The sequence below is a fragment of the Zonotrichia albicollis genome, chromosome 2 (assembly GCF_047830755.1).
Source record: "Zonotrichia albicollis isolate bZonAlb1 chromosome 2, bZonAlb1.hap1, whole genome shotgun sequence".
Lineage (NCBI taxonomy): Eukaryota > Metazoa > Chordata > Aves > Passeriformes > Passerellidae > Zonotrichia > Zonotrichia albicollis.
In genome coordinates, this window is record NC_133820.1 from 108,991,826 (window position 1) to 109,018,320 (window position 26,495).

Below are 26,495 nucleotides of genomic sequence, written 5' to 3' on the forward strand. Positions count from 1 at the left end.
TTGCCAGAAATAAAACTGGAGATGTGAGGAGAGGACATCATTCATTCTTTTACTGTATGGTTCACCTGCATTATTTTAAATTGGTAAATGAGCTGTTAAATAAACATTCCAGACATACCTAATTCATCAGATAATGCCCATGACAAATTGTCTCACTGAAAAATTCTATCATTTACTTTATAAAAAAGGCACATTAAGAATTAATAAAGACAGAATTTCCCTTTTAAAGATCAGCAGATGTGAAAAAATTACTTATTCCTGTTTCAGGACTTATTCCAAACAGGACTTTTGCTGAAATAACAATGGATATTCCTGTTCCCTCACACGTTCCATTTTCATTAAATAGTAATGGATGTCCCTGTTTCCTCACACGTACAATCCAATCTAAATTTTGGCCATAAAAGTTCCAAAGCATACTTAAGAATTCTGGAAATTGAACACAATTTCCAAACAGTAATAATGCCTCACTTCTCACTTGGGTTTTTTAATCCACTAGCAAGTCAGTTGTGTATATTTTTTCTGGCTTTGGAGAAGCACTGCTATTACGCTTATTTCCTCACCTGCGAAGCTGCCAACCACTCCATCTTAAAGTATACTAAACCATTTATTCCAGAGTTAAAGAAAAAATAGCTAAATAGTTTGCACTATTCTCTCAAATTTTTCATTTACTTCTGTTATTTAAAAGGTAAGTATAAAATGTAATTTAAGTAAACTAAACATAAACAGAATCATGATTCACATATATAAGACATTTATTAAGCATTCATCTCCACTGATTTAAAATGTTAGGGGCTTTTATATGTTATATGACATTATATTAGGGATATAAAACATTTATAACCTGAAGTGCAACATGATCATATTACTGTAGGTGAATTATTCAGGTTATCTCCCAGAAGTGCTATGCATCATGTATTATGTATACAAAACATATGGGATAAAATAAAAGTGTTTCAGAGAATATATCTTCCCAAATGGTCAGATATAAACAAAAACAATTCAACCTATAAAACATGTTTGTCCTCTTTCTGCATCTACAAGAGATAGTCATTTTAAAAAATATTTTAAAAAATGAAATAGCTCATTTGGACAAAGTGTATTACATGATTAAAAACATTTTGAAGTTCTCTTCACCAATTTTTTGTAGGTCTAACAACTAATGACCAAATTTTTTTTTTCTTTCAAATGTTTATATGTCCATTCCAGCAAAAGAAAGTAGTTAGAAAGAAATGTGTGTGCACTGAAACCAATAGATCATTTCTTCTAAATTCTACAGCACCAGTGTATCTGTGCTTTCTATAATTGCACAGATTATTGAAAACATTATCAGTAGAATTTCTTCTGTGCTCACTAGACACAGTCCAGGCAGCAGAAAAAATGCTGATCCACATTTGAAAGAAAATCTATGAATGTTTCTACTTTGCTGTGTGAGAATACAAACATTGCATTAAAAATCATTGGGTAATTACTGTTAAGGATAGAAAGAATGTCCTCTTAGAAGGAATATACATGTGATATAATACGGCAATTGCAAATATTTTCCTGAGTGCCCTCTTTCTTCAAAGACTCTTTTGCAAGCCTCTCAAATGTCATCCATAAAAATGCCTTTGAACAAGAACAGTGGTGGGGGTAGAAGACAGAAAGGAGGAGATGTGCAGCTAACAGACATGAAAAGGTGAGACACTGAAAGTGTCTGAAAGACACATTTTCTATGAGAGCTTTATAAAAACTAGTAGACAGATTTAAGAAAATAACTAGCTATAAAAATATAAAATTTCAAAGATAAACAAAACTTATTACAGTTTTGCATTTAATCAAATGAAAAAAAAATCCTGTCTTTTTCTATGGATGCATCAATAAAATATTTCATGGATTTGCGGTGTATTACCTGAAATATTAAGACACTCAGTGAGCAGTTTATATCAGATTAGGATCCATTCCATATTAAGTATTTCAATACCACTATATAATTTATTCATCTATTTTGATATATTTCTGTGACATTCATCACTATTACAAATGACAAAATTATCATTTTGTAAGTTAAGAACTCAAGAATATTAATTATTTCTTCATTTGAAAGAATTTAATTTCACCAGCAAAGTAGACAAGTGAAAAGGAATAGCAGGGTAAAATAATGTGATCTCTGTTAACAGGAAGAAAAACCAAACAACCCAAACCCCACATTAAAGAAAGCATTGAAAAACTCCTACACCCTTTAGGCCTCCCAAAAAAACAAGAACCAAGAAAAACAAAAAAAAAAAAGAAAAACTGTGACATGTTTATGAGCATGCTCCTCTACAATGCATGCCAGCCAGTTACCACATAACAGATTAGTTGCTTTTTTGTGCATTATTGAATGTTAAAGTCATGCTTCTGCAAGGTGGTCTGTTACGCTCATGTCCATGTAGACATTAAAAGCACTATAGAATTCATGCTAAAATACTTCAAGGTCTAATAACTGGTACTGAATCATAAAGCTGACTACATAAGGTGTTTGTTAACCCAACTATAAAGCTAAAGTGACGTTCTGCTGACTATAAAGCCAATAGCCATCCTACTGTTTGTCTTCATGTACCAGTGATCCCTTTGACTGACTGCCCACATGTATAATTCAGATACACAGATATAAAATTACTGGAATGAAAACTGCTGCCAATTTTTCGAATGCAAAGTACTGATACTTTATATACATGAATTTATCTGAGTGTTAAATCAAATTCTTTGGTTTGCAGAAAGAGTGATGCTGGTTGCAGCTTTTCCTTTGCAGTTTATACAAATAAACTACCAGTCATTCTATATATCCTAGAATTTGGCACAGACAGCTGTCCTCAACTCCTAAAAAATTCTGGTCTCAGCAGCCTGACAAGTAAATCGCTTCTCACTGCTGGAAATGATAGCTTCATTAGGTCAAGGCTGAAGCTGCTGTTCCAGCACATGGGATAAGTACTCCATTTGTCTGGATTGTGTTTGGCTTGAGTATACCCAAAGGACCTAAATTCCTGTCTTGCTGGCTACTCAGCCATCACAAGCAAAATTCTGTCTCCAGTCCCCAAAAGGGAGGATCTCTTGCTGCAAATAAAGGAAAGAAAGAAAACACTCACATCATCACCATTTCAAAATTAACATCTTCCCACATTCATATTTGTGAACATAGTAATAGTTTATATTTTCCAAAATTCTTTAAATCAATAGTATTTTCAAACACCTTTGCAAAACCTTAAAAAACAGTATGGACTAGCTAAACACATGAATCACATCATACACTGCTTCAGTGCATCCACTTTGTCTTTCAATGTGGCAACTGGAGTGAAAACAGTAAATGATTTGGAATGGGTGTCAGAGAGGGGAATAATGGCATTGGAATCAGAATTCTCATTCTGAGCTGTAAAACTGAGAGCAAGTGTGATAATAATTTAAAGCAATTTTTTTTGAGCATTTTTCCTGACTTAAAATAGATCTCCCATTGCTATCTTTCAAACAGGAGACCTTCCAACTCTAAGTCTGCTGAAGCTGCTCTACAGACAAGTTTCCAACCATTAAACAGTTCCAGGGTGTAAGCAGAAGGACTGGCTCTGTCCGATGGAAATGGCACACATAAACCAGCTGTGCAACAGCATAAAAAAATCATTGGTCTCGAAGGAGCAACAGAAAGAGTTTTATTGCCATGAGTGGGTGTCTGTTCTGGTTTTTCTAACACTCAGTAATGTATGCATGAAATCACATCCAGCCTGGTACTTATGTGCTGTGAAAACAATGCTGTCTGCTTCCTTTTGCTTGACAATCTATCCAGTGTATGCTGGCAATTGCCTTCATGGTGAAGCTAAAAGCCTTTAGCAGAGGTGGAAGGGTCAGATGGTTTGGGCTCATTGTGTTGATCTTCTTGTCTCTGGAAATGGCACAGTACCTACAGACCAGTGAGATAATATATGACATAGAAATGCCTAACACTGAGTCCTAGAGTTAACTGAAGTCTCTGGTACTGAGAGTTCATTCCCATCACAAATTATAAAAAGCTAGGGAAAAAACAGCCTAGGTACTCTGAACCAAATGCAACAAATTAAAAATTGTATTACTAGTGCCAAGCAGCTTCTGACCAGTTAGGTTAAGCTATCCAGTGCCTGCTTACTGGAAGAAAAACACAGGGAGTCTTCATCCAAGGAGACTAATTTATGGATTCTAGGAACAGTTCTCTCCTGCTTCCAGAAGAAAGGAAACAGCTTGGAGAGAGCCAGTCTAAATATGAATAGAAGGATATTTGTATCTTCATGGATCAAAAATGTTCTGTCAGGTATTCAGTTACCTTTATTTATTGCTGTTATTGGAAGTTGTTGCCATTCAATTAAAGATAAAAGGAAACCACACAAAATTTAAAAACCCCGAAAAAAGAAGTGGAAACCACTGCCGAAATAGCAGAAAATTTTGATCAATTTTAGTTGACAGTATCAATGTAAAAGCCCATGTGCACAGTTCCAGTCATATGAAAGAATCCACTCTCTACGTGCAACATTCACTTAATTTTCCAGCCACTCCACCACGGACTGATCTAGTCCAACCTGTGTTTTTTTTAATTTTGGAGTCACATTTTGGCAAAACAAAGCTCCACTTTATTCTCTGTGAAGGGTCATGTCAGACCGGTACATGCAAACCTTCTGTTTCCTTTATAAAAAATAAATAAACAGAGTCAAAAAAGGAGCTCTGCCTAAGCTTTGAATATTCCAGAAATTCTCAGCCATGTCACTTTATTTACTATTTACAAATTAATGCCAACAAATTAATGTTCATCCTAGATGAACACATGAGACAGTGTAAAACAGCTAATAAACCTTCACCTCAAATGTTTATAGCATAAAAGCATCCAAAGGTGCAGTAGATCAGACCTCAAAACACAATTAGATGAAGAATGGCAAGTTGAAATGCTTGATGAAATATTCTTGTTTTCCTGTTTTTGTCTTTTTCATGACTGAGAAATTAAATTACTTTGGAAAATGAAGAGTTTTATTTAGTGATAAATAAGTTAATGGTAATTACCTCAGAAGACTTAACATCATTTTGAATAAAACAAAACCTTATTTTGCTGTGTCTACTTAGAGAGCATGTTTTTTGCATTTTCAAAAAGACAAAACAGTATAAAAAGTATTGTGGTAACCAGACAAAAAATTCTCTCTCTGAGTAATTACAGCACGTTTTTGAATATTCCTCTTAACATCTTAAAATATTTAGTGACAGAGACTTTGTGGTGCCATACTTCTTCCTAGAAGAAGATTAAATATCATATTTGCCCCCCTTTAGAGGAAAAAACAAACCCAAATAATTTTCTATTCATTATTACTTATGAGCAATTGGTAAAAGTTCAGTATCTTGCGTGAGAAACTGTCTTAGGAATTACTGTCATGTTTCCTGATCAAAGGGTTTATTTTTGAAGAAACCTACTGCTAAGTTTGACCAAGATAATAATCTCTTAGTCTTGGCACAACAGGGTGAAGTGAAACACTGATGTGAAATTCTGTCCACACTTCACACAAACACAGCACAGACAGGCAGCAAACTTCCAAAGGTGATGTGCCAAAATCCACTTTTCTTTTCCAAACTGGAGGTTAAATGTGCCTGTAGGAGCTCAGCAGGGGCCAGTAGATGCTGGCACTCAAAAAACTAGGCACCTCTGAGCAGCAGTTTCTCGCCTCTCTACCAGGCAGGAGCTGTCACTTCCCACTGAGCTCCAAAGTAGTAATTAAATGTTTGTTTGACACTAACTGCTACCCCTTTGACGGCTCACCTGGGGATATGGAGGCTCAAAGACACCAACAGGAGCATCCCAGTATCTTTCCCAGCAGTCAGCCCCCAGCAGCACCTTCTTGTGAGTCACCTGGAGTGACTGCACATTTCATGTGGCAAACTCACATCTTTATAACACCACTGGCAGTTCCACAGACCCTAGAATGGCCAAATAAGCTGCCAGCACAGGCTGATCGAGGCTAACTGAACTCCCTGCTGCTGCTTGTCTGTCAATTCACAATCCTCTGCCAGGGGCAGGAGCTCAGATTTGAAAACAGTTATTTTGAGAGTTACAGAAGCCTTTTGAAGAATGCTGGCTACATACTTGCTGCCCTTATCAAAATTTTGGTTTATTAGGTAAGAGCATGCAGAGGTACTGTTGAATCCCTCTGCCCTTGTCACAAAGCCCTAAAAGTGCTCTCCATCTCCCCTAGACAGCCATGAGCAGTTCTCAAGGACAGCAAGTGCTTCAGGGGTAACTTCAGAGACCATGAGGACTCCGGTATTCATGTAATGATTTCAAAACCACGAGTTCCTGAAACACAAATTACTGCCAGCTGGGAGACTATTCTGAAGAAATACCCCTATGTGCTTATCCTGATCTTACATTGTTATCCAGAAACCCACCTCTGGCTGGAGGCAGATTCTGGGCTAAAGAGACCTCCAGGATGACTTAGCATGGACATTCTTCCATTCATTACCAAGGGTGGTATTTTGAGCATGGCTAGCACACCCAGAAGGGGGCCAATTTTTTTGAAAGTTATACAAATCCTGCCTGAAAATGTCATGTTCAAGCCAAAATCTCAGTGCCACCATGACATACCTTTCTGTAATTGTAGTAATGGTGGTTTCAAGCAGAATTGTTGGAAAATATTTACAAATCCAATAAAACAACTGTCAATGATCTCAATTTAAAAGAAAGTTGGTGCCAGATTCAGCAACAAACTGCTGTATCTGCTGAAGTGCTGTTGAAGAAGTAAAGAGAAAGGTACCGTTGCTGAGGAGTTCTTACAGTAAACTCAGCTCAAACAAACTGTATTATTTTATGTTTCTGAAATTGTATGCTACTTAAGTATCATAGTTCTTAAAATAGTACTTCTTCTATGCATGAAAAGGTTTGTGGTCACAGAAGCAACAGGACAGCTATGGCAGCCAACCTTCCCACCACAAATAAGGCCAGGGCACCAAAAAAATCATTAAGGTTAACATATGGTTATTCAGTAAAAGATTAAAACTTCCAAACCAGCAAAAGTATTTGTATGCCTCTATAAATGCACCACCAAAAAGACCCTTTTCTAGGACTGACTATGGCCAAACAGAAAGCTAAAGGCCAGCACAGGAACCCAAAGATGGCAACTGCTTGTACTGCAAGATAATTCAGTCTGCAGAAAGAGGAGGAAATACAATCCTCAAAGTATGCAAAGTTATACCAGCATAAAGATTCTGTCACTACTAAAATAATAACAAGTCTTTCTATTAGGAACTGCTTCTATTAGTAGAGTGAAGAGTGCTGGATCTCATTCTTTGGCACTGGAGTTGACTAGTGTGGTCTGGATATGCCCACATTATTGACTGCCTTTAAGAGAGGGTGCCCACATCCTGATCATCTGTCTAATGGGAATAGTTTCTGGCCTGTGCTAACCCCTGTACTATACTAACCCCCTAAGAGTCATCTGGGAAAATTCTTCTTCATGTTGGTCAAAAGCACACCTGGGAGAATGCCAGGAACTGCACAGGATGGGAGAACCATTTCTATCTCCTCTATCCCTCATGTACCATTTACTGGTACAGAAATAATTTTCAAAGTTATTTCATTACCCAAACAGTTTCAAAACCAGAACTATCAACAAAAATTCCTACAATACTTTGTGGATCATCAGGCATGCCTTTGTAATGAACAGAAACATGCTGCTTTGCATTTATGCTCTTTTTTATTCTTAAGCATTTACAATTAGTGCTATCAAGAGGAAATTATATTAAGAGGGTCCAAAGTTCCATCAAAACAATGCTGCTACAATTATTTAGATACAGGCAACAAAATATACCAGTACTCTACTAAATATATAACAATAACATATTTATCATAACTAAAAAGAAAAACAGAGATAAACTTCTCGGATTAACACACTGAAACCCAAGTTCTTCCGTATTTCATGGTCAGGGTCATGTAGTTTGATATCAATCATGTGGAAAATATTTCAAAGGAGTTTTATTCATAGACACCCTTGCTGATAAAAGAATAATGACACTTCAGCTTTTAATCTGTTTGCTGACTTCAAGCAAATCTCACACCATTTCTAAAGTAAGTGACAAAATGACTCAAAAACCCACCTGCTCAAAACCCTCTGCCACAAAAGCAGGCAGACCAGGCTGTGCTGCAGGTGGGGGAGAGAGGCAGGTGACAGCACGAGGAACACTCACCTCGGGAGGAGCGGAAGTGCTTGCTGGGCGCAGTGAAGCCCCTGGTGCCGTGCACGTTCACAGCGGCCACGCGGAACTGGTACCAGCGGCTGGCGCGGGTGTCCGGCAGCCGAACGCGCTCCTCCGTGGTCTGGGGGGAAAATGTCACACTTACACTGCTTGTCCTGACAAGGCCACCTGCCATCTGCTGTGCAACACCCGTCGGTCTGGCTGAGCATCACAAGCTGCATGCAGCCACCTCACCTGGCCCCAGCCATCACTCTGCACTGCAAAGCATTTACAGCTGTGAGCAAAATGATAAAAGCATCCAATTTTACACTGCATTGCTGGTTTCTTCTGGAAAAAGTAGCCTTTAGAAAATAGGTGAAGTGCTGTTAAATTCCCACAATTAGTTCTGCAGTTATCACAACCTTCAAACCAGTGTTTAGGGTCTCACTGTTCAGGTGATATTTTAGGGAACTCGTTGCCTCAAGTGACAGGACTGATTTCCTCAATTCTCAATTCTCAGAGAATCTGGGGTCCAAAATAACTTAATGAAATCCAGTGCTGTGAGAACCCACTTTTCCTAGTTCATAGGAAATGCAAAACTCTCAGATAATGAATGTAAGCCTTTTTCACATCTTTGGCACTTAGGTCAAAAAGACACTTACAGCCTTAACTCTTCCCTGAAGACTTTTCTCAGGTCATAGGAGCTGACCTTTTCTCCAACAACAACCTACTGAGATTGCCAGTGTCATGAGTTCAATTTCCACATCCTGAGGGGAGAACCACTGAAATATGGCATAAGCATAGATACAATCTGAACCCTTTCAGCAGGAAGTGCTTTACAGATTCTTATGCTGAGCCCTATTTTCTTCCATTTTTTTACCTCATTAAACTTTTGAAGAACTATCTTTTGCATTCTTTCTTTTTTTTTCCCTAAGGTACAAACACCAGAACTGAACATAGCCTCCTGGTAACCACTGAATCACCTCCAGCTACAGAAGATGTGGCATTTTTGTAGAACTTATCAAAAACATACCCACTTGGAAATTTTACTTTTACAATTACCTCTTGATTAGCCAATTTTCAATTTACTTTAGTATGTCATGTTTACTACATTTTGATTTAATTCTTTTGTCAAAGTAACACACGAACCTGAACCAGATGTCATATACATGTCTAAATATATTATACAATCATCACTGATTACCATTACTGACCAAACATGCAAGCTCATTAAAAATGTAGTTACACCAATTTTTTTACAAGCTCTGTTTTATACAAGTTCAAAAAGTCACCTTTCCTGTATATGATTCAACATAACTTGCAATGATACTAAGTAGCTCCCAAAAAAAGGCAAAACATAATTTCTGCTTCTTGCTCCCTTTCAAATCTGTGTAAGAAATCAGAAGTTGCTGACATAACTCAGATAATCAGAAACTGAGGAATTTGCTTCAGCTCTTCAGCAATGGCCTTTTAGAGCCCTGATAAATAAAATTTGCAGGTGTTATTCTCCACTTAGTCTCTTCATTTGGTGACAAAGAAAATTTAGGGAAACAAATATCTCATTTGTGTGTGCATGCAGGGAAAGGAGACCCTTTCTAAACCATATTATTGACTCTCTCAGACTGCTGAGTGTTTCAGACTCTGAGTCCATCACATATTGCTGCTACTCAGAGTCCCTCTCCATTCAGACCACTCTCTTCTCAATTTAAGCAGGGGTAACAGTCCTGACAGTCTACCTCACCTCCTTTCCCTTTTTAACCTTTATGTTACTTGTAGAGTGAATTATCCAAGGTTTGCCCCAGGGAAGAAAGAGCCTACCTGAATCAACTTTTGCAATTATTTTTATTTTATGGAGTACTCAAATATACTATTTTTTTCCAACAGCCAGCTCTCCTATTAATGCAACTGAAAACAGGTTCAGGACCAATGTATAATTGTAAATAAGTAGTTACAGTCTTCTGGGCTTTTAAAAACATGTTTGCTGAACTTTGTTACAAGGCAAGCATAATCTGAATAAACTCAATCCCAAATTCCTCAAAGGGGTGTTATTTGTCACTGGCATCAGCTCATATTCTGTTCATTAAAAGAAAGTATTTCAGTAGTGTCAGTTTCCCATGGCAACCATGAAATAATGTAAAATCAAATAAACTGTCAATCCATAATGCCAAAATTATTTTAACTTATGAACATGCCTTGGGCGTATTACTTTCATAATTAATTTTGTTGGCCAAGCTCGGCTAAGCTCAATGGCATGCAGGAGGTCTACCTCCAACCACCATGATATAAACCACTTTGGCACCTCTAAGTACCTTTTACATAGAATTAATAAATTTCTAGAAATAACTAAGTACTGCTGAGATCTTATACTACCTTAATGGTATAACTATTTTTTTTTGTTTGTTTAATTGCTTTAGTTTAGTTAATTCTCACTAAAGTATTTTTGGAGCTGCAGTCATAATATTCAGAGTCCTTTCAATATCTTTCACATTAATTTAAACCCACTAAAAGCTATGCTGAGTGGTACCAAATAACTAGTGGTTAAATTTCATCACACACCTAAAATTCTGTCTGAATATAAAAGAAAAAACCAACTCTTTTAAAGAATTTTTAAGAATCATAAATAAAAGACAAAAACAAAAGATCACCACTCACATCATTAGAGAATCATAATTACCATTTATTTGGCATTGTTTGGTTAAAAGATGAATGTTTGGAAGGTAGCTTCAAATTCTAACAGGTGTTTTATTTGGGATAAAATAATAAATTAGTCCTCAAACAAAATAACTGGCCAACATATCTACCTTCAGTATCATGCAAAGTTCAATGAAGACAAGGGAAAATCCCTATTTATTACATTAGAATACAACTTCATATAAGAGAAGCATGTAATCTTAATGACATAAGCTGGACAATACACATAATACCTTGATATTACTTCTCAAGAGCTCATCTTAGGTTCAAGGGACAACAGGCCACCTCCTGTGGCCAGAAAGCAGAACAAGGTTGGGCTTTCTGTGAGAATTTGGCTGAGACTTGCCCAGACCTGCTCTGTTTAGGAAGCACTGACAATTCTACTCCTCTTCCAGTAGCTCTTAATTGTTTAAATCCTTAGCCCTTTCCTGTAAGTAGTCTCCCCATCCTGTCCTTCAAAAGGGGATTAGATGTTATTGTCTTCAACACAGCTACAGAAATCTCCCTCTGCTGCGCCTACAACTGAATAATGATCAAGAGCATCCCAGAGCATGGATGACCTATCTTCAATTCCATCCTTTGTATGAGAGGCAAGGGGAAGATATTCCCTAGCACCCTGGATGTTGCATCCTACTTAGAACTATAACTATATATATAACTATCTATAACTATATATATAACTATGTTATATATTTACATCCAAAACTGTTCCTTAGAGAAAGAAAGGCTGAAAGTTAGAATTTCTTGTAAGGGAAAGGTGGGATTTACTATGACTGGGAGGGAGAAGAAAGAGAGTATCTGACCAGCACAGCAGTTTGACCATTCAGGTGGCATTCTCGTGTCAACACTACAGACAGTTTATATATGTTATGTATATACGTTAAAAATTGGTGCAAAGAACTCTTCACAGCAAAGACTTGCACAGAGGACTCTCCTCTATCCAAGGATTACAGTAATCAATGGACTGTTTCACTGTTCTCATTCCCCACTATGAATCCTGGACTCCTCTCTGTAGCACAAAGGTTTAATAGAAATAGGAGAGTACAGCCTTACCCTGCTGAGTTCACAGCTCTACACCTTTGGAAACAACACAGTGATAAAAGAATTTGCATTTCAAAAAGCGAAGGGATTCCACCCAGGGTATCAGAAAAGCTGAGCTTCTGTTTCCTCTGATACAAAAGAAATTCTGAGCCTTGTATCCACTACTCTAACAAAGAACAGCAGACCTGCCCTACTTCATGTGAATGCAATCCCACACAAGGTGGGCTCATTTCTCTGCTTACCAAAGCAAGCCTCCCCTGGGAGATGGAGAAAGAAACCTTTAGTGTACAGGACTCCTGGTCAGCTCCATCCAGCAGGTATTTCTCACTGTCATGGGCTGAGAATTTCCTTGTGATCCTCAGAACCAGAATTTTAGGTGTTTCAGTAGCTTTATTTTTGAAGATTAGCTGTCCACAGAGTTTAGACAATTGCAAGGTGAAGCACTAGGGTCTGTCACAATCAAGCCATCAGTAAATACTGTCCCTTATTTGTTTTAGTAATGGACTAGACTAATGAATGTACTTCATCACTGCCCATATGTGTATATATGTATATATATGTGTGTGTGTGTATACATTACGTCCATTCACACAACACAGACATGCTCTGTCTGAAAATAACCGGCCTGGTATATTTTAATTAACTTTATTATATTATAGTAATATGATTAAATAGCTGAATTTCCAATGTAAACAGTAATGTTACTATTTTTAGAGAGAATTAGTACCAAATGGAATGGTAAATCTGTTCACACGACATGCAGTATTTCCAAAGGATAATGCAGCCGGTCCTGCTCAGCTGGCTAAATCTTAAGTTACAGTACTGTAGGAAACTTCACATAACACTTAGGACAATCTACATCACAGCCAGCTTGGCTAACTAGCATCTTAGTTACCATAGTTTTTATATTAACCAATGGAAATTAGTCAAATTGTTAATCATATCAAATGTTCCCCAAAATACACAGTTAAAAACTAACGCAGTTTAGTTATGATACATTAAAAATCCCTTCCTGCAGAAGTGAGAAATTACTAAAATTGTTTTCAATATGTTTGCTTTCTTATATAATTGGAGAGCAAAATAGTATACTAATAGATTGTGCCTTCTTCCTTAAAAAGAAAACATTGAGATGACACAAAAAACACGGCACAATAATAAACAAACTTTTTCAAAATTATTGTTTCAATACAAAAGAAAAATTTGGGTCAAAAATGAGAAATTACTTGCAAATTAACCTCTCTAAGGGCAATAAAATACAGACAGTTTTTTTTTTTAAGTTAAACCCCTTTAATTTATTGAAAATTACAACCCCATTTGTTCTTGGAACATACCAAAAAATATTAGACAGTAACTCTGATAAATATTATGAAATTTCTTATAAGAAGCTGCAAACAATAACTTTGTTTATGCTACATATGGTATAAGTATAGAGAAATTCAGATCCTCACCCACAGCCTTTTTGATCTTTGGTTACTTTTTACATGGTCTCTACCTTAAGTTGCAGAGTAAAACAACAGTCAGAATCATCTTCCCTGGACTGAGATGCTCCAGGAATTTTCAGCTAAATGGTTCAACTCTTCTCAGCCTTTGCCTACAATTAAGGGCTCATACCTCAATGTTTTGGAATCATACAAGAAAAACATCTCAGTTACACAGACAAGGGAAGCCTGGAGGCTGTGCACACAATCACTGTAGTCAAACTGGATATCCATCCTTGCTGCTGATATTGCAAAACAAATTCTATCACATTTGGCCAAACAAATTTGATTGCCTGGTGGGATGTCTAAAACTACAAGCACCATGGAGGTACACTACTCTCTAAAGACACAAATTCTGATTACCAGCACCCCGCAAGGGTGCCCAGCCTGCATGTCCCATAAGGTATACACAGTTCACAAAGCCAGCCAGGCATCCTGAAGCATCCTCTGAGCTGACATTCCCAGTGGGGTCCACCACAGTCAAATTTGTGTCTCCTGTGATGCAGAAGGGACAGGGAAGTCGTCAGAAAGATGTCAGTTGGAGGAGGCTTCTTCTGCCACAGTGATTAACTCAGCCCCTTCTGCCTGCATTCACCAGACCCCAGGAAAGGTAGCTGTCAGGCTTCTTCTTGCTCTAGCACGGGAACACATTCCTGAAACACTCTCCTGCAGATGCACTGCAAGACAAGGGCTCATGTATGTTCAGCCACTGTGGAGCATCTACAGTGCATGTTCCCAGAAATGTGCATGAGGTCTGGGATGAGAAACAGCAGAGCACTGCGCTACCTTTGCAGCCTGGATACACCAGGCACTGCAGCTGAACTTCTACAGTCTATCACATCCGCACGGCTCAGTAACAGTGAGGAGTAATTCAGATCTGGCACATTTTTACTGCTTGCTATTTTCCTTGCAACAAAGGCAGGAGCTTGTTTCCTGGAATGGAGAATGCAGGTTCAAGACCTGCACCTCAGCTGAGAGATCAGAAGCCACTGTGACTTGATCAGTTTTGGACATGCTCTCATGGGCTTGCACAAGCAAGGTTTCCTGCCAGGGTCTGCTGCAGGGGGCTTTTCCTGAGCAAGACTACAACATAGTGACAGCTCCCTCTAGCACCATGCTGGAGCTAAGAAATTCACTTCTGAGTGTTCAGCCTCACAAGCTTCACGTTTTTGTAAGACAGCATTTTCCAACACAATCTGAATTGAGAATGAGCACAAACTGTCACAGAATTTAAATCCCTTACTCGACTTTGTGGACAGTTCTACTTATTCTCTCTATCCTTTTTTTTCCTAGCTATAATGATATTTTGCAGATCTTTTCAAAATCAGCATTTTATTTTTCTTGTCAGCAGGGATAAGGGTGAAGCAGTAAGATAAATGATTGGAACTCTGCCATCCAGGTGGACTGTCAGCATGGTAAAAAACAGATTGAAACTGGGAAGGAACTAAGTGAAAATTTATGCTCTGTTGGCTGCTTCTCATTAAGAAACATTCGCTCATGAATCTTACATTTTTAGTCTGGATTGCACTGAGTGATAAGAGCATGATATCATAGACTTTTCTGAATTGGGAGGGTCACACCTGAGAAAAACAACTTTACAAAGAATAAAGGTTTTAGTAATTTTTTTCACTCTTTTTTTAGTCTTGTTTTTTGTTTTTTTGGTTTGTTTTTGGTTTTTTTTAATTAATAGCCTTTTCACCAGCTTGATTTTTTACTTTTGACAAGAATCAAGCCATGCCTTGGACACTGTGCAATGAGTCCCACTAAACTCAGAACGACTATGTCCCTAATGTGCTTCCTTGAATGGATTTTGGTCTCTAATTCTACATTTTTCAAGAGATTTGTGACATTCTGAGACTAGATCCATATTGCTTAAAAGAACTGACCTGTGCCACAGTTTGCCAGTTCGTAGCATCATCCTCACTTGGATGGATCCCTTGATTCCACCTCCTCTGAACAACATAGATCACAGGCTCAATGGAAATATTGAACTTTGAAGACCACTTCACCTCCAGGTCTCCAGACTGATGTTCTATGAATTTTAATTCTTTCCGGGGTTTAAGTGGAACACCTGTAGTAGGAATGCACAGATAAAAATATATGAGTAATTTACAAGATATGATTAAGCCATTTGTAGATGAAGCTGTATAAAAGATTTGAAGATGTATAAAGAATAATTGAAAAAAAAAGATTGTTTATCAGAGAAAATGCCAAAAAGGGAGGAATGATAAGCATGGAAGTTTCAGAACTATTCCTAGCTAACCCATCTCTGTTAACATTAAAATTTGTTTTTAAAAAAAATCTTCAAAATTATTTATTTACTTCATTAAAAAACTGAAGGACATGAAAGTTGTAAACTAAAACTGACTTTACAGAGAACATTTGCCCAATACAACTGGGAGAAAGATTCCTTTGTTTCCAAGCAGAATAGGCTGTACCTAATGTTCAGTTTTTCACCCAATTTATCCTTAAACACATTTAGTAACAAAATTTCCATAGCATCACATAGTAGCCTATTTCACTACTTGTCTATCCTTGCTAGAAGAAAGCTTTCTCACTGCCTTGTTTAGCCTCCTCAGCTGCATCATAAACTCAGTAGTGGTCCAAGATATTCATGGATCATGGGGAACAAATTCTTTCTGTTATCTGTGGAAAAGCTTTCCATGTACCACAAGACTGTTATCGTGCTTCTGAATGTTTCCTTCTTCAGTCTAACAACCACAGTGCACTCCATTTCCCTTTAATTTCGATGTTCCCAGACCCCTGTGCATTCTTGCAGTTCCCTCTGCAGATTCTCCAGCTTTGAGCCCTTCTCCAGAGACAAGCCTAAAACTGGACACAGACTGTGTCTAAGCTCTCAGCAGTGCAGACCAGTGAAGTGTGATTATTTCATACATCTTACATTAGTCTGATGTACTTAAGAAAGCTGTTTGCTTCCCCGTGGCTGCATGATCTTATTGACTCACATGTGGCAGCTGTACTGCATGATGTGTCCCTCCCCACTCTTCCCTGAAGAGCTAAGAAAGGTAATTCCAAGACATCTTGGAATAGATATGTTACTTATATTGTAAAATTGTTGCATTTCAGAGAAAAAGATACATTTCTAAAATATTACTGTAATTTGTCATCACACAGTGACACCAAGAGATGCTTATTTATGTTGTTATACTGCCAGTAATATCACCTTTTTGAAAACATCTGCAGTAGCTTGAAGGAAAAAACAACTCTTCAATTTGGACATCTTTTGATTAAATCAACAAATCAAGTGTTAGATACATTTCTCTAGACAGACATTAGGAATATTTATGTTTGAGTGTGCAGCATTTTGTCACTTGAGGATACGTCACAAATATGATCTCTGTATTGACATATAAACCTTCTTAGCAAGTTATCATATGCACTTTAGTTATTTTGTTGTTTCAATGACTGTCCACATAAGGCCACCTCATGTATTATTAGAGAAATTGTTTCCTACTCAGTCTGCCACAGATGGCTTAGTACCAAAATTTCCTCAAGTGAACAAACCACTTTTACATTTTAAGGGGTGTTCTTATAAACCTGAGTATACAAGGACCTAAAAGTAAATGAAAATCATCTTGTAGATCTTCAAGAAACCTAAAATCCACCTGAAAAAAAAATACAGTACCTAAATGTGGTTATCACAGCAGTTTAGACGCTGGATACCCTTCAATAGCCTAATGTCATAGCCTAACATAATGAACGTGACTTCGGATTTCCACATTTGCAAATCCTTCTTTAGTTATGATACACAATAATCCCACAATTTGCATGTTCAGAAACCTTCCATCTGCTTTGCATTAGGGGCAGTTGGATTCACTTGATTGCAAGGATCTCAGTGTTATGTAATCGCGTGCAGATGGAGCACGGCAGCACAAACAATGAGAGCAGGCGCAAGTGCACTTTAAAATACTTCTGTGGAACCAGCACCATCAGTTTAATATCCAGATGTGAAGATCCAATTACTCTTCAATGTGCCTTTTCTTATGTAAGTGGTCAGCCCCTATTTTCATGCTGGAACAAATTAGCTCTCAGTATGCAGTGCTCCAAAGTTTGCCTTAGTCCAAAGTCTGCAGTGCTTAACCAAAGAATTCAAATCACTGATCACTTTATGTGTATCATAGCAGAGTCCAGGAAAAATGGTTCTAAATGTGTCTTTCAAACAGCACATGCATCTCAGTGCCATGAAAAGTAGCTGCACACTGGTGTGTCATGAAAACCTGTATCTTAAACATTGGTTCCCCCAGAATTCAAAATGTCTCCATTAGAGTGCCTTGCAAAGGGTACATCCATGGCATCTACACAATAGCACACACAGTTCTGCAAGCACTCAAGAGATGAGCACACTTAAAACTGTACACTATGTTTATAATACAAAACTATTTTGCTTTAAATATGAAGAGTCATAAAACTGTGGGTGACCATCTGACCCCAGTTATCCTACCATAATCTTGCCACATCATCAGACCCTTTGAATGTCCAAATCTTCCCTTCACAATTTACCTTTTTTTCACAGATTTGCAGAGACACTTTCTCAAGTCCTTCACTAGTTAGAGAGAGACAGTGTAAAGAAGGGGGGAGTGAGGCCATAAGAGTAGGAGAGAATATTTGATATTTCCACTAAAGGGATATAAATATGTGAAGACTACATAACCAATTAGTAATACTCCCAACAGAGATGCAAATGTACTTGTTACATTAATCCAAAAGCATTTGTAATATGTCTTTGGTGGCAGTGTACTTATATTAACTTTTTTTTTTTTTTTAGGATTGGACTTAAGCACTCAGTATTAGAGAGCAAATTCAGTCTGGTAATCCAACAAATCAGATGGGAATTTTATGTCTACTGTTATAACTAATCTCCAGCACTTGATCAACAGTGAAACTATGGAAACTTCTGCAGACTCTTAGATTCAATCTGAGTTCATTTTCAAGCTGTGAGTGCTGTCAAAATGATAAGAATAAGTACTGAACTTATTCACTGGATCTTAGTCATGCTTGCAGAGTTTGCTCTTCCTTAGTGACAGGAAGGTCATTTACCCCTGGAGGAAATGAATAGCAAGGCTGCTCCACTTCTATTTGTCTTTTGTTGCAGTAAGACAGGTTGAAGAGGCTAATTAGCTGAATTCATCAGCTGAGAAGGCAGTACGGTACGGAGCTTGCCCTTCCTCTGCAAGACATATATGCTCTTACAAGCCAGCACCTCCTGCAGATCGGTGATAAGATGTTAGGGAAGGTTAGTTCTGCTCCCATTTAATCAGGCCAAACAGAGGAGACCTTCCAGTGTGTGGTTACAGAATGTATCACATCCTGTCATATGCTCTGTCAGCTCCAGGAGCATCTAATCTTGTTTTATTTGCTTGCTTGTTTTTACCTTCTCCAGTTATTATATTTACTGGAATGCTTTGCAGTTGTGGCATGGAGCTTGAATGTGTAAATCATTACACACACAACATGAATGCCTCTCTACCACTCTGGTCATTTGTCTCAGTAAGACAAAAGAAACAAGTAAGTGATCCATTTTAATAACTTTCATTTTGAAAGGTGCTAGGTGTTGGTGTGTACCAATTCCTTAGAGTTTTAAAAGGGCTGCTCTAAAGCATCCTGCAAACAAGACAGTTTCCTTTCTGAACACACTGAAAAAGATTTATCAACATCTTAGTTAAAGTAATGAACTTAAAAATAAATTCACCATCTTCTTTACCCATTTTATATGTTTCCATCCACATTTGGAAATAAGCATGGATTCAAACCTAAGCCTGGAGCTTAGATCAGAGTTCTGCTGATTAGGCTCCCACAGAGAGCCCACTCTATCTGAATAATAAGTGAATAACTGAATAATATTTATTTTTTATCACTGACATAAGAAGATTTTATTCTTATACAAAAACACCAACCACGTGGTAAAAGAATATTATTTTCACACATTCTTATTTTTCTGCATTAGGAGAACATTTTTTAAATATTTAAGTGTATAAAGCTTTTTTAAATTCCAGTCAATTAAACTCTGAAATTTGTCTAAGCAAAAAATTTCTTAGTTTATATGTTCTTTTCCAAGGATGTCAAAGAAAAGGTTTATTCACAGAATCTCAGGACTCAAATAAACTACATTTTTTTGAATAAGATTGCCTTAGATTCAAATAATGAATTAATATACATCTGTATGCAGATATTAAAATCTTGCACTATGTCGTTCTGTGTTGATTTTTCTTTAAGCAGATTATTTCACAGTTCCTACTTGGTAGTCCCATCTGCTTGGCTTGTAGACAAAAATGTTATTTCTGATTACCTGAACTGTTTATCATTAAATATTTTCCTGCTGCATTCTCTCTCATTGGCATCAAATAAAGTGAGATTTCACTTAAATTGGGAAAGTTTGTTCTGCTTAAGCTGACTCAGCCACAAATTTACATTCCACAGATTTTCAGACATGGGCTTCACAAAGGGGAAAAATCAGAAATTTAAGCAACATTTCTCACTAGTTTTCCACCCTTTCACTGTGCAGCCACATTTCTACAGGCACCTCTCCTTTTTCTTCCCATCCATACAAACTCCCAGCAAATGGGAGTCCTGGTTTACTAGGAGACTTCACCATGGCCTGAAGTTGTTAGCCCAGTATGAGTACATATGAATAATCTCTACCTTTATAGAGATTTTTTGGAATTTGGCACGTGTGACCACATCCATTGGAACAGCACTTCTTCACTCCAGAACATTCAATATCAGCTTCACAGCTTTCAACACAGGCAGCTGCAAAACCACTGGCCTTCTCAGGTGCAGGGCAGTCCCCTTGCTTCACAGACAGGATGTACTTAAGGAATTCACAGCTAGTTAGGCATTCATAATTCTTCTTGGGGAAAAGAGGCTGAAAAGAAAACAGAAGAAGGGTATGTTTTCAACAGGAACAATGAAAAAAAAAAATCCCAACCAAACCCCATCAAAGAAAAAATGTTATAAATTTTCCAAGACCTCCTAAAGGATTATTCAGATTTCCAGCTTTTGCAAGACTTGCAAGACTATCCCTGAATATTTATATATTCAAGCCACTTCTGAAAAAGCATTCCAAGTACAGAATGATGAATTCCCTCAAGTAAGACCACCATATTTAATGGAACTGTGTTGTTTATATCTGCCAGCTTTCCCTTGTTTTCCTCACATTGACTGGCTATAAAGTTGCTCAATGACAGATTAAAAACACTCCCAAAACAAAGGGGAAGCAATGGTCAGACAGTCTGCTGTTTTTGGACTACCCCGCATTCTTTTCTCTGTACTTTACAACACTTTCCCCACAAAATCTGATGTAATGCCATTCTAGATAAATAAGAGAAATCTTGTTTCATTATACTGTTTGAACAAAGTTGGCTAAGAGAAGATTTTGCAGCATCTTTATGTTCTTGCCAGCATATTAGTAATTGTATAATTCTTCATGGAACTGGAACTGCATTTATTGATAAAATGATCAGCAAAAAATAAAAATTAAAATAAGCTTCCAAGATATTGATTAAAAATCAAAGTGAATGCTACTTACTTGAGAAATCTAGTCCTAGATATTTAAGAAGATGCTTCAATGCATAGACATTTTACAGCATATGTTACACTCAGAGGTTTGCAAGGTCCACTTAAAAGAGTATTTAAAATAGCTTCTACAACCCTGGGAGAATATGGTGTGTGACATGGAAATTACATCTCCTCTTAGTTTAGTTTGGTGCAGAACCAGCTAAAGTGATTCCCTCAGAATGACTGCAGCATGTAACTGGCATTGTCTGCAGCTGGCCCTGCCATACCAGAGCAACCAAAAACCTTCCACCCTGACAGATCTGATTTACAGGCTCCTGAGCCTACACAGGAGTTACAACCCACTCTCTATATCCAGCCAGGCACGTAACCTCTAAAACTTCTTCCATATTCAAATGTTTTATTTTCTTGTTTTTACTCTTCCCATATTTCTCATGAAATGAGGAAGCCTTGGCTATTACAGAGGCTCAGGTGTTTCACAGACAATTCTCTAAAGTCGCTGCGGCACAAAAATGTATCCCTACATTACCTCTCCCATTTTTTATACAGAACAGTCCAGGATTTTGAACCAAGCTTTCAGGCATGGATTTGGGTGTTACAGGCTTTAACCAGCCTAAATGCTGCAAAAATGAGCAGTCTCTATGCCTCCTACAGACCCCAGTGACTCTTGGAAATGCACTCCTGCCTTTCCCCCCATTGGAATGCACCTGATGCCATGGTTAACCAGTTAAAAAGCTAAATGAGTAGGAAACTAAGTTTATAGGGAAAAAAAAAAACCAAAAACAAAAATAAGGAATCAGATAAATTGTCCCTCAGACATAAGGTTCCCTTTAACATTCAGTAATACACTCATTTGGTAAACAAGAAGTAACACATGAAGCAGGAACACAATTTTTGAGAAACACAAATTGCTAAATTGTTGCTTCCAGATTTTTTACAAAATGCAGAAAGATTGAAAACACTCTCACAGGAAAACAGCCTCCTTTCACTCAATCAATGTCCATGGAGTATGCATGAGTCTGAGATAAAGGAAAGTGGTCCCGGGCTTTTGTGTTTGAAGCTAATTTCAAATCCTAAAACATCACAAATTTGCAGCTACTTAATTAAAAATGTTATAGCTCCCTGAGGCATAATACGTCCTCAAGGCTTCTCCTCCTCACCCTATTTCACAGCTCATTTTTCAGTTAGCTGCTAAATGTGCTGCTCCTCATTACGGGCCTTTGAAGTTCTAAATTTAGCTTTAACCACAAAACACTAATCAAAGAAGGATGCTCACTGTTTTTAACTACAATAGAACAGTGTTCTACAAATGTTTTCCTTTTAAACCGATTTTATACAAATTTTCACCCATATCTGGAAACACATAGTCTGAGTGAAGAGTGATATACAAGAACAACACAAATTAGATCCACCAAAACTGCTTTTTTACAGTACTCTAGAATTTGTATTTGCCAAAGTAGCAAATAATCTGAGATAAAAAATTCTTGCAAGGCTTGGTTTTCATGAGAAACTTTTATTTTGTCTTCTGTGGTAACTACATAGATCAGTAATTTAGTAATCCCTATTAACAAATTGCTGCATCTATTATTTTTTTAGTTGAAATTACAGCTTTTTCTAATCATCCTCATGATGCTTAAAATAATTTAAACATAGGACATTCTCTTATACCAGAAAAAAGTGTCCACAGTAAAGAGAAGGAGTTAAATCAGTGTACCAGTAAGATCAATATATCAAGTAAGGTAATTTCTAATTTTTTACAGGAAAAGATTAAAGTCTTCCTAAGAACTCACTTTCATAGACTTGAATATATTTGAACCTATTTTGTAATAAGGCAAATTTCTATTAAGCTGATACTTCCATTTTGAACTAAAAACCACTTAAGAACGGCAACAGATCACTTCCACCAACTCAGAGCCATGTTTTAAATCCAATAAAAAATCTCCTTCTTTGTTCTAGTTTGACTGATTCAGGTTTGCTTCTTCACAGATTATTCTGATAGATGGTTCAAAAATAGTTTTCAAAACATTTGCCCTTGAATAATTCCATATTTTGATATTAGTCTTCTGAACATCAGTCCAGTTACTCCTGGGGAACTACTCTTCTATAAATCAGACTGACTTTCACATACAGAAAAGTCATCTCTTCTAGCTATCCTGCACAAGAATTTTTCACACAATAACATTTTATCTTTTAAACAAAGATTGCCTTCCTTGCACTTGGTCAGAAAAGATAAAAGGGCAAGTGGTAGAAATAGCAGCTTAAGAGGAAGGATGTCAGAGCACCTTCTGAGAGATGCTATGTGTGACTGGATTGAGTCTTTACAAGTCCAGATAAATCATTTGGTCAGGAAAAAAACCATTTTTAACTCAAAATTAATATGGCTACATTCTTAAATGTATCCTTTCAAATAAAGGCAAATGCTGCCGAAATACCATGGTTTTCAGCTGTCTCCTTGAAGCCAATAATTTAAATTAAAGAGGCTGCTAGAACAAAGTGAGAAAGCGTGCCCTTGGGCTGACCTACCTCACAGAAGCTTTGGCAATGGTTTTTCTTCAGGTCCCAGGACTCTTTGCAGGGCTCCAGGCACTAGGAAGAATCAGCAGGCAGAGAAGTGTCAGAAAGAGATTGAAATAAACAACCACAAATAACCTTACTGCTTCTCCAGTTTTTCGGCCCACAGGAAGTTAATAATCCACTTCTCCTGGGGATAAAATTGTGTCATTGAGTCATGGTGTCAAAACAAGGTCATGAGAAGTCATGGTTAGATCACAAGAAATATTTTCAGTACTTCTTACAGTACAAGACAATTGACTCACTTGTCTATTATGCCATCCTACTTTCCAACTTACTGGATGTAGGTCTTAACACCATCTAACACCATGTTCCTGGATCACAGAGACAATGCCAAAAGCACTACTCTAAACTACAGAAAGTTAAATCTTTTCCTCACTGACCAGCCTAAAGTAGACAGGCACATTTCCTTCCCAAGCAAGAAACTATTTAATCAGGCTGTGGAGTAAACTCAGCACAGGTTAAAACACAATTTCTGTATAAATGGACAATGTTCACTGGTCTGTTAGCAAAATCACTTTATTTCAAGTACCATATTATCATTATTTCACCTGCAACCTCTGTTGCAATGGTTATACAAAGAGCTGAGATACAGAGCTAAGCTTCACACAGCATAAAGAAAAATCACACTGTTAAGAGCATTTACAACAGCTGAAACATAAATTCAGATTCACATCCAGAAACCTTTTCTCTTCCTTTACTAAACATAAAATATTGAAAAATACTAGCATTGTTAGGAGCTAATGATAGCTACTCCTCCTGGTAATAGTGGAAAGATACTTATTGTACCAAAACTAAAGGCCTTTGACACACAATGCAGTATTTATGTAGTTTCCTTTTATGCACAGTATTAGATTGGATCAATATACATTTATGCTATTAAAAATCAAACATGAATACATATAGGCTGCGCCTCAGTGGTCCACTTGTATCATCAATAAAAACAATAGTGTTTTAAAATTAAGCATTTTTCTTACTAGCAACACAGCCTAAAAATGTAATAAAACCATTAGTCACAGAGGCTACATATTTCAGAAAAAAAAACCACTTAAGCATTTTCTTTATATATATATATATATATATATATATATATATTAATATTTTAGACTCAGTTTCTAACTCTTCAAAATTCACATGCTGTATACAGATTAATTAGAGGATACATTATAAAATGTCACTGAAGTCAGTAAATTCAATTAATTCCACAGCATTGTTCCTCCTGTGGTATAGATACTGCACTTTTGAGCTCAATTCCCTGTCATGTCATTTTACAGTTCTCCTGTTCAATGAATTTAGTCCAAAAATTACTGAGGTGTAAGTGGTTTAAGCAGAAAATGAGAGATGTTTTGACCATTCTGCGACTTTGTCAGAGATGCCCAAGACAGCCAGGTTTGTTCAAGGTGTTTGTACCAGTCTGTATCTCCAGTGCAAATAAGGCTGCAGCACCTGACACCTCCTCTGGCTGCACTCTGTTTCAAAAGCCCCTCAGGACAGCCCAGGCTGATTTCACCAGGCCCCAGCAGCTCCTAGGCACAGACAATGGGCACCCTCAAGAGACAATGGCCCTAGAAGCTCTGCCTCAGGCAGAGACAATGGGCATCTTCAAGGGAGGATGGATGAGATGAACCAGGCCTGAGCAGCACCCTGCAATCCAACTGCTCTTGGAATACACCAAGGAAAAGAGATGATGGAGCCTGTCATAAGGCCTGCATAGACTCTTACAGACTCTGGTTAGGGTATACACTTACCTAAACACTTACATAAAAATAATCTCCCTACTCCTGCTGTATGAGGAGTCCCCAGAGCACTGGGCCAGCCTGGCACCACGGGCAGCTGCAGAAGCCGACAGCCTGCCTCTAGTGGAGCTGTACAATTGCACCATGTTGGGTGAGGATAGTGGAGCTCCACCATAGCACCATGATGGGTGAGGATAGTGGAGCTGTACACCATTGCACTATTTCAGGTGAAGATACTGGAGCTGTATCAGTACACCATTTTGGGTGAGAATGGTAGAGCTGTACCATTGCACCATGCTGGGTGAAGAGTAGCTGCTAGCAGACAAAAAAGGTGCCAAGATCTGGAACTGTCTTGCTGAAGAGATATCTATTAACCTTGCAATAGCAGAGATGAGGACACCTCACAAACACAGGTTTGTAGGGGGATAGAACATAAGTAAATAAAGGTAGTATAGAAAGTAATCTTACCCCCTAAAGAGTTGCAGCTGAGTCAATTGCTAAGGATTAGGAGCAGGCCTGATGTTAACAGGCCGCAGCTGTAGCCAATGAGAAGAGTGTTATAAAAGAGTGGATTGGTTAGCTGAGGGGAACTGGAGTCAGTTGGCTGCTGTGAGAAGAAGGAAGAGCTAGTGCCTAGAGGAGCTACCTATGAGAAACATCAAGGAGGTAGGAAACTAGCAATATGGAGCCCTTGCAATGTGATGACAATAGAACTCTTGCACTATAATGACAACACAGGTCTGTGCCTTTCTCCTTTTGGCTAACCTATTATGAAGGTTATTCTATTTCCCTAAAGTGGGAAGTAGAAACATTGAAAGCTTGGATGCAGGTCTCACCTTTGAGTCCTTGACTTAAAATGTAAACAAGCTGAGATCCTTCCCACTGTCTGGTGATCTGATTCAGAATTAGGAGAAATCTGGGCAGACAGCAGCTGGCAGCTGGTTTGGGCTCTACTTTATGTAATAAAAAATACCTTGCAGACATTGCCACCTGCCCACAGAAGCTAAGCTGAGGTGTGAAGATGGCAGACCTCCAGCAGGCAGCAGGGCAGTGGCACGGGGAAAATCCCAGCCACCCACCTGGCAGGTGCCACTGGTCCCTTGGAGCCACCACCCACCCTGCCCTGGCACCACACGTGGGCTCTGCCCTGCTGAGGCAGGGTGAGATGTGGGACACAGCGCTGAACATTAGGGGACAGTGACACTGGTCAGAAGATCATGGGGATCAATCACAGTGGCCTTGACAACTCAAATCCTCCTAA

General features: G+C 37.9%; 1 protein-coding gene across 1 annotated transcript in view; it reads right to left on the reverse strand.

Moving 5' to 3' along the window:
- Window positions 1–26,495, reverse strand: part of ANOS1 (anosmin 1) — a 135,296-nt gene that overhangs the window by 39,920 nt on the left and 68,881 nt on the right. The window contains exons 3-6 of the mRNA XM_005487543.4: window positions 23,451–23,513; window positions 20,055–20,277; window positions 15,281–15,465; window positions 8,197–8,326 (exon numbers count right to left, since the gene is read on the reverse strand). Of these exons, the coding sequence (XP_005487600.1) occupies window positions 8,197–8,326; window positions 15,281–15,465; window positions 20,055–20,277; window positions 23,451–23,513 (601 nt within the window). The remainder of the gene's footprint in view (window positions 1–8,196; window positions 8,327–15,280; window positions 15,466–20,054; window positions 20,278–23,450; window positions 23,514–26,495) is intronic.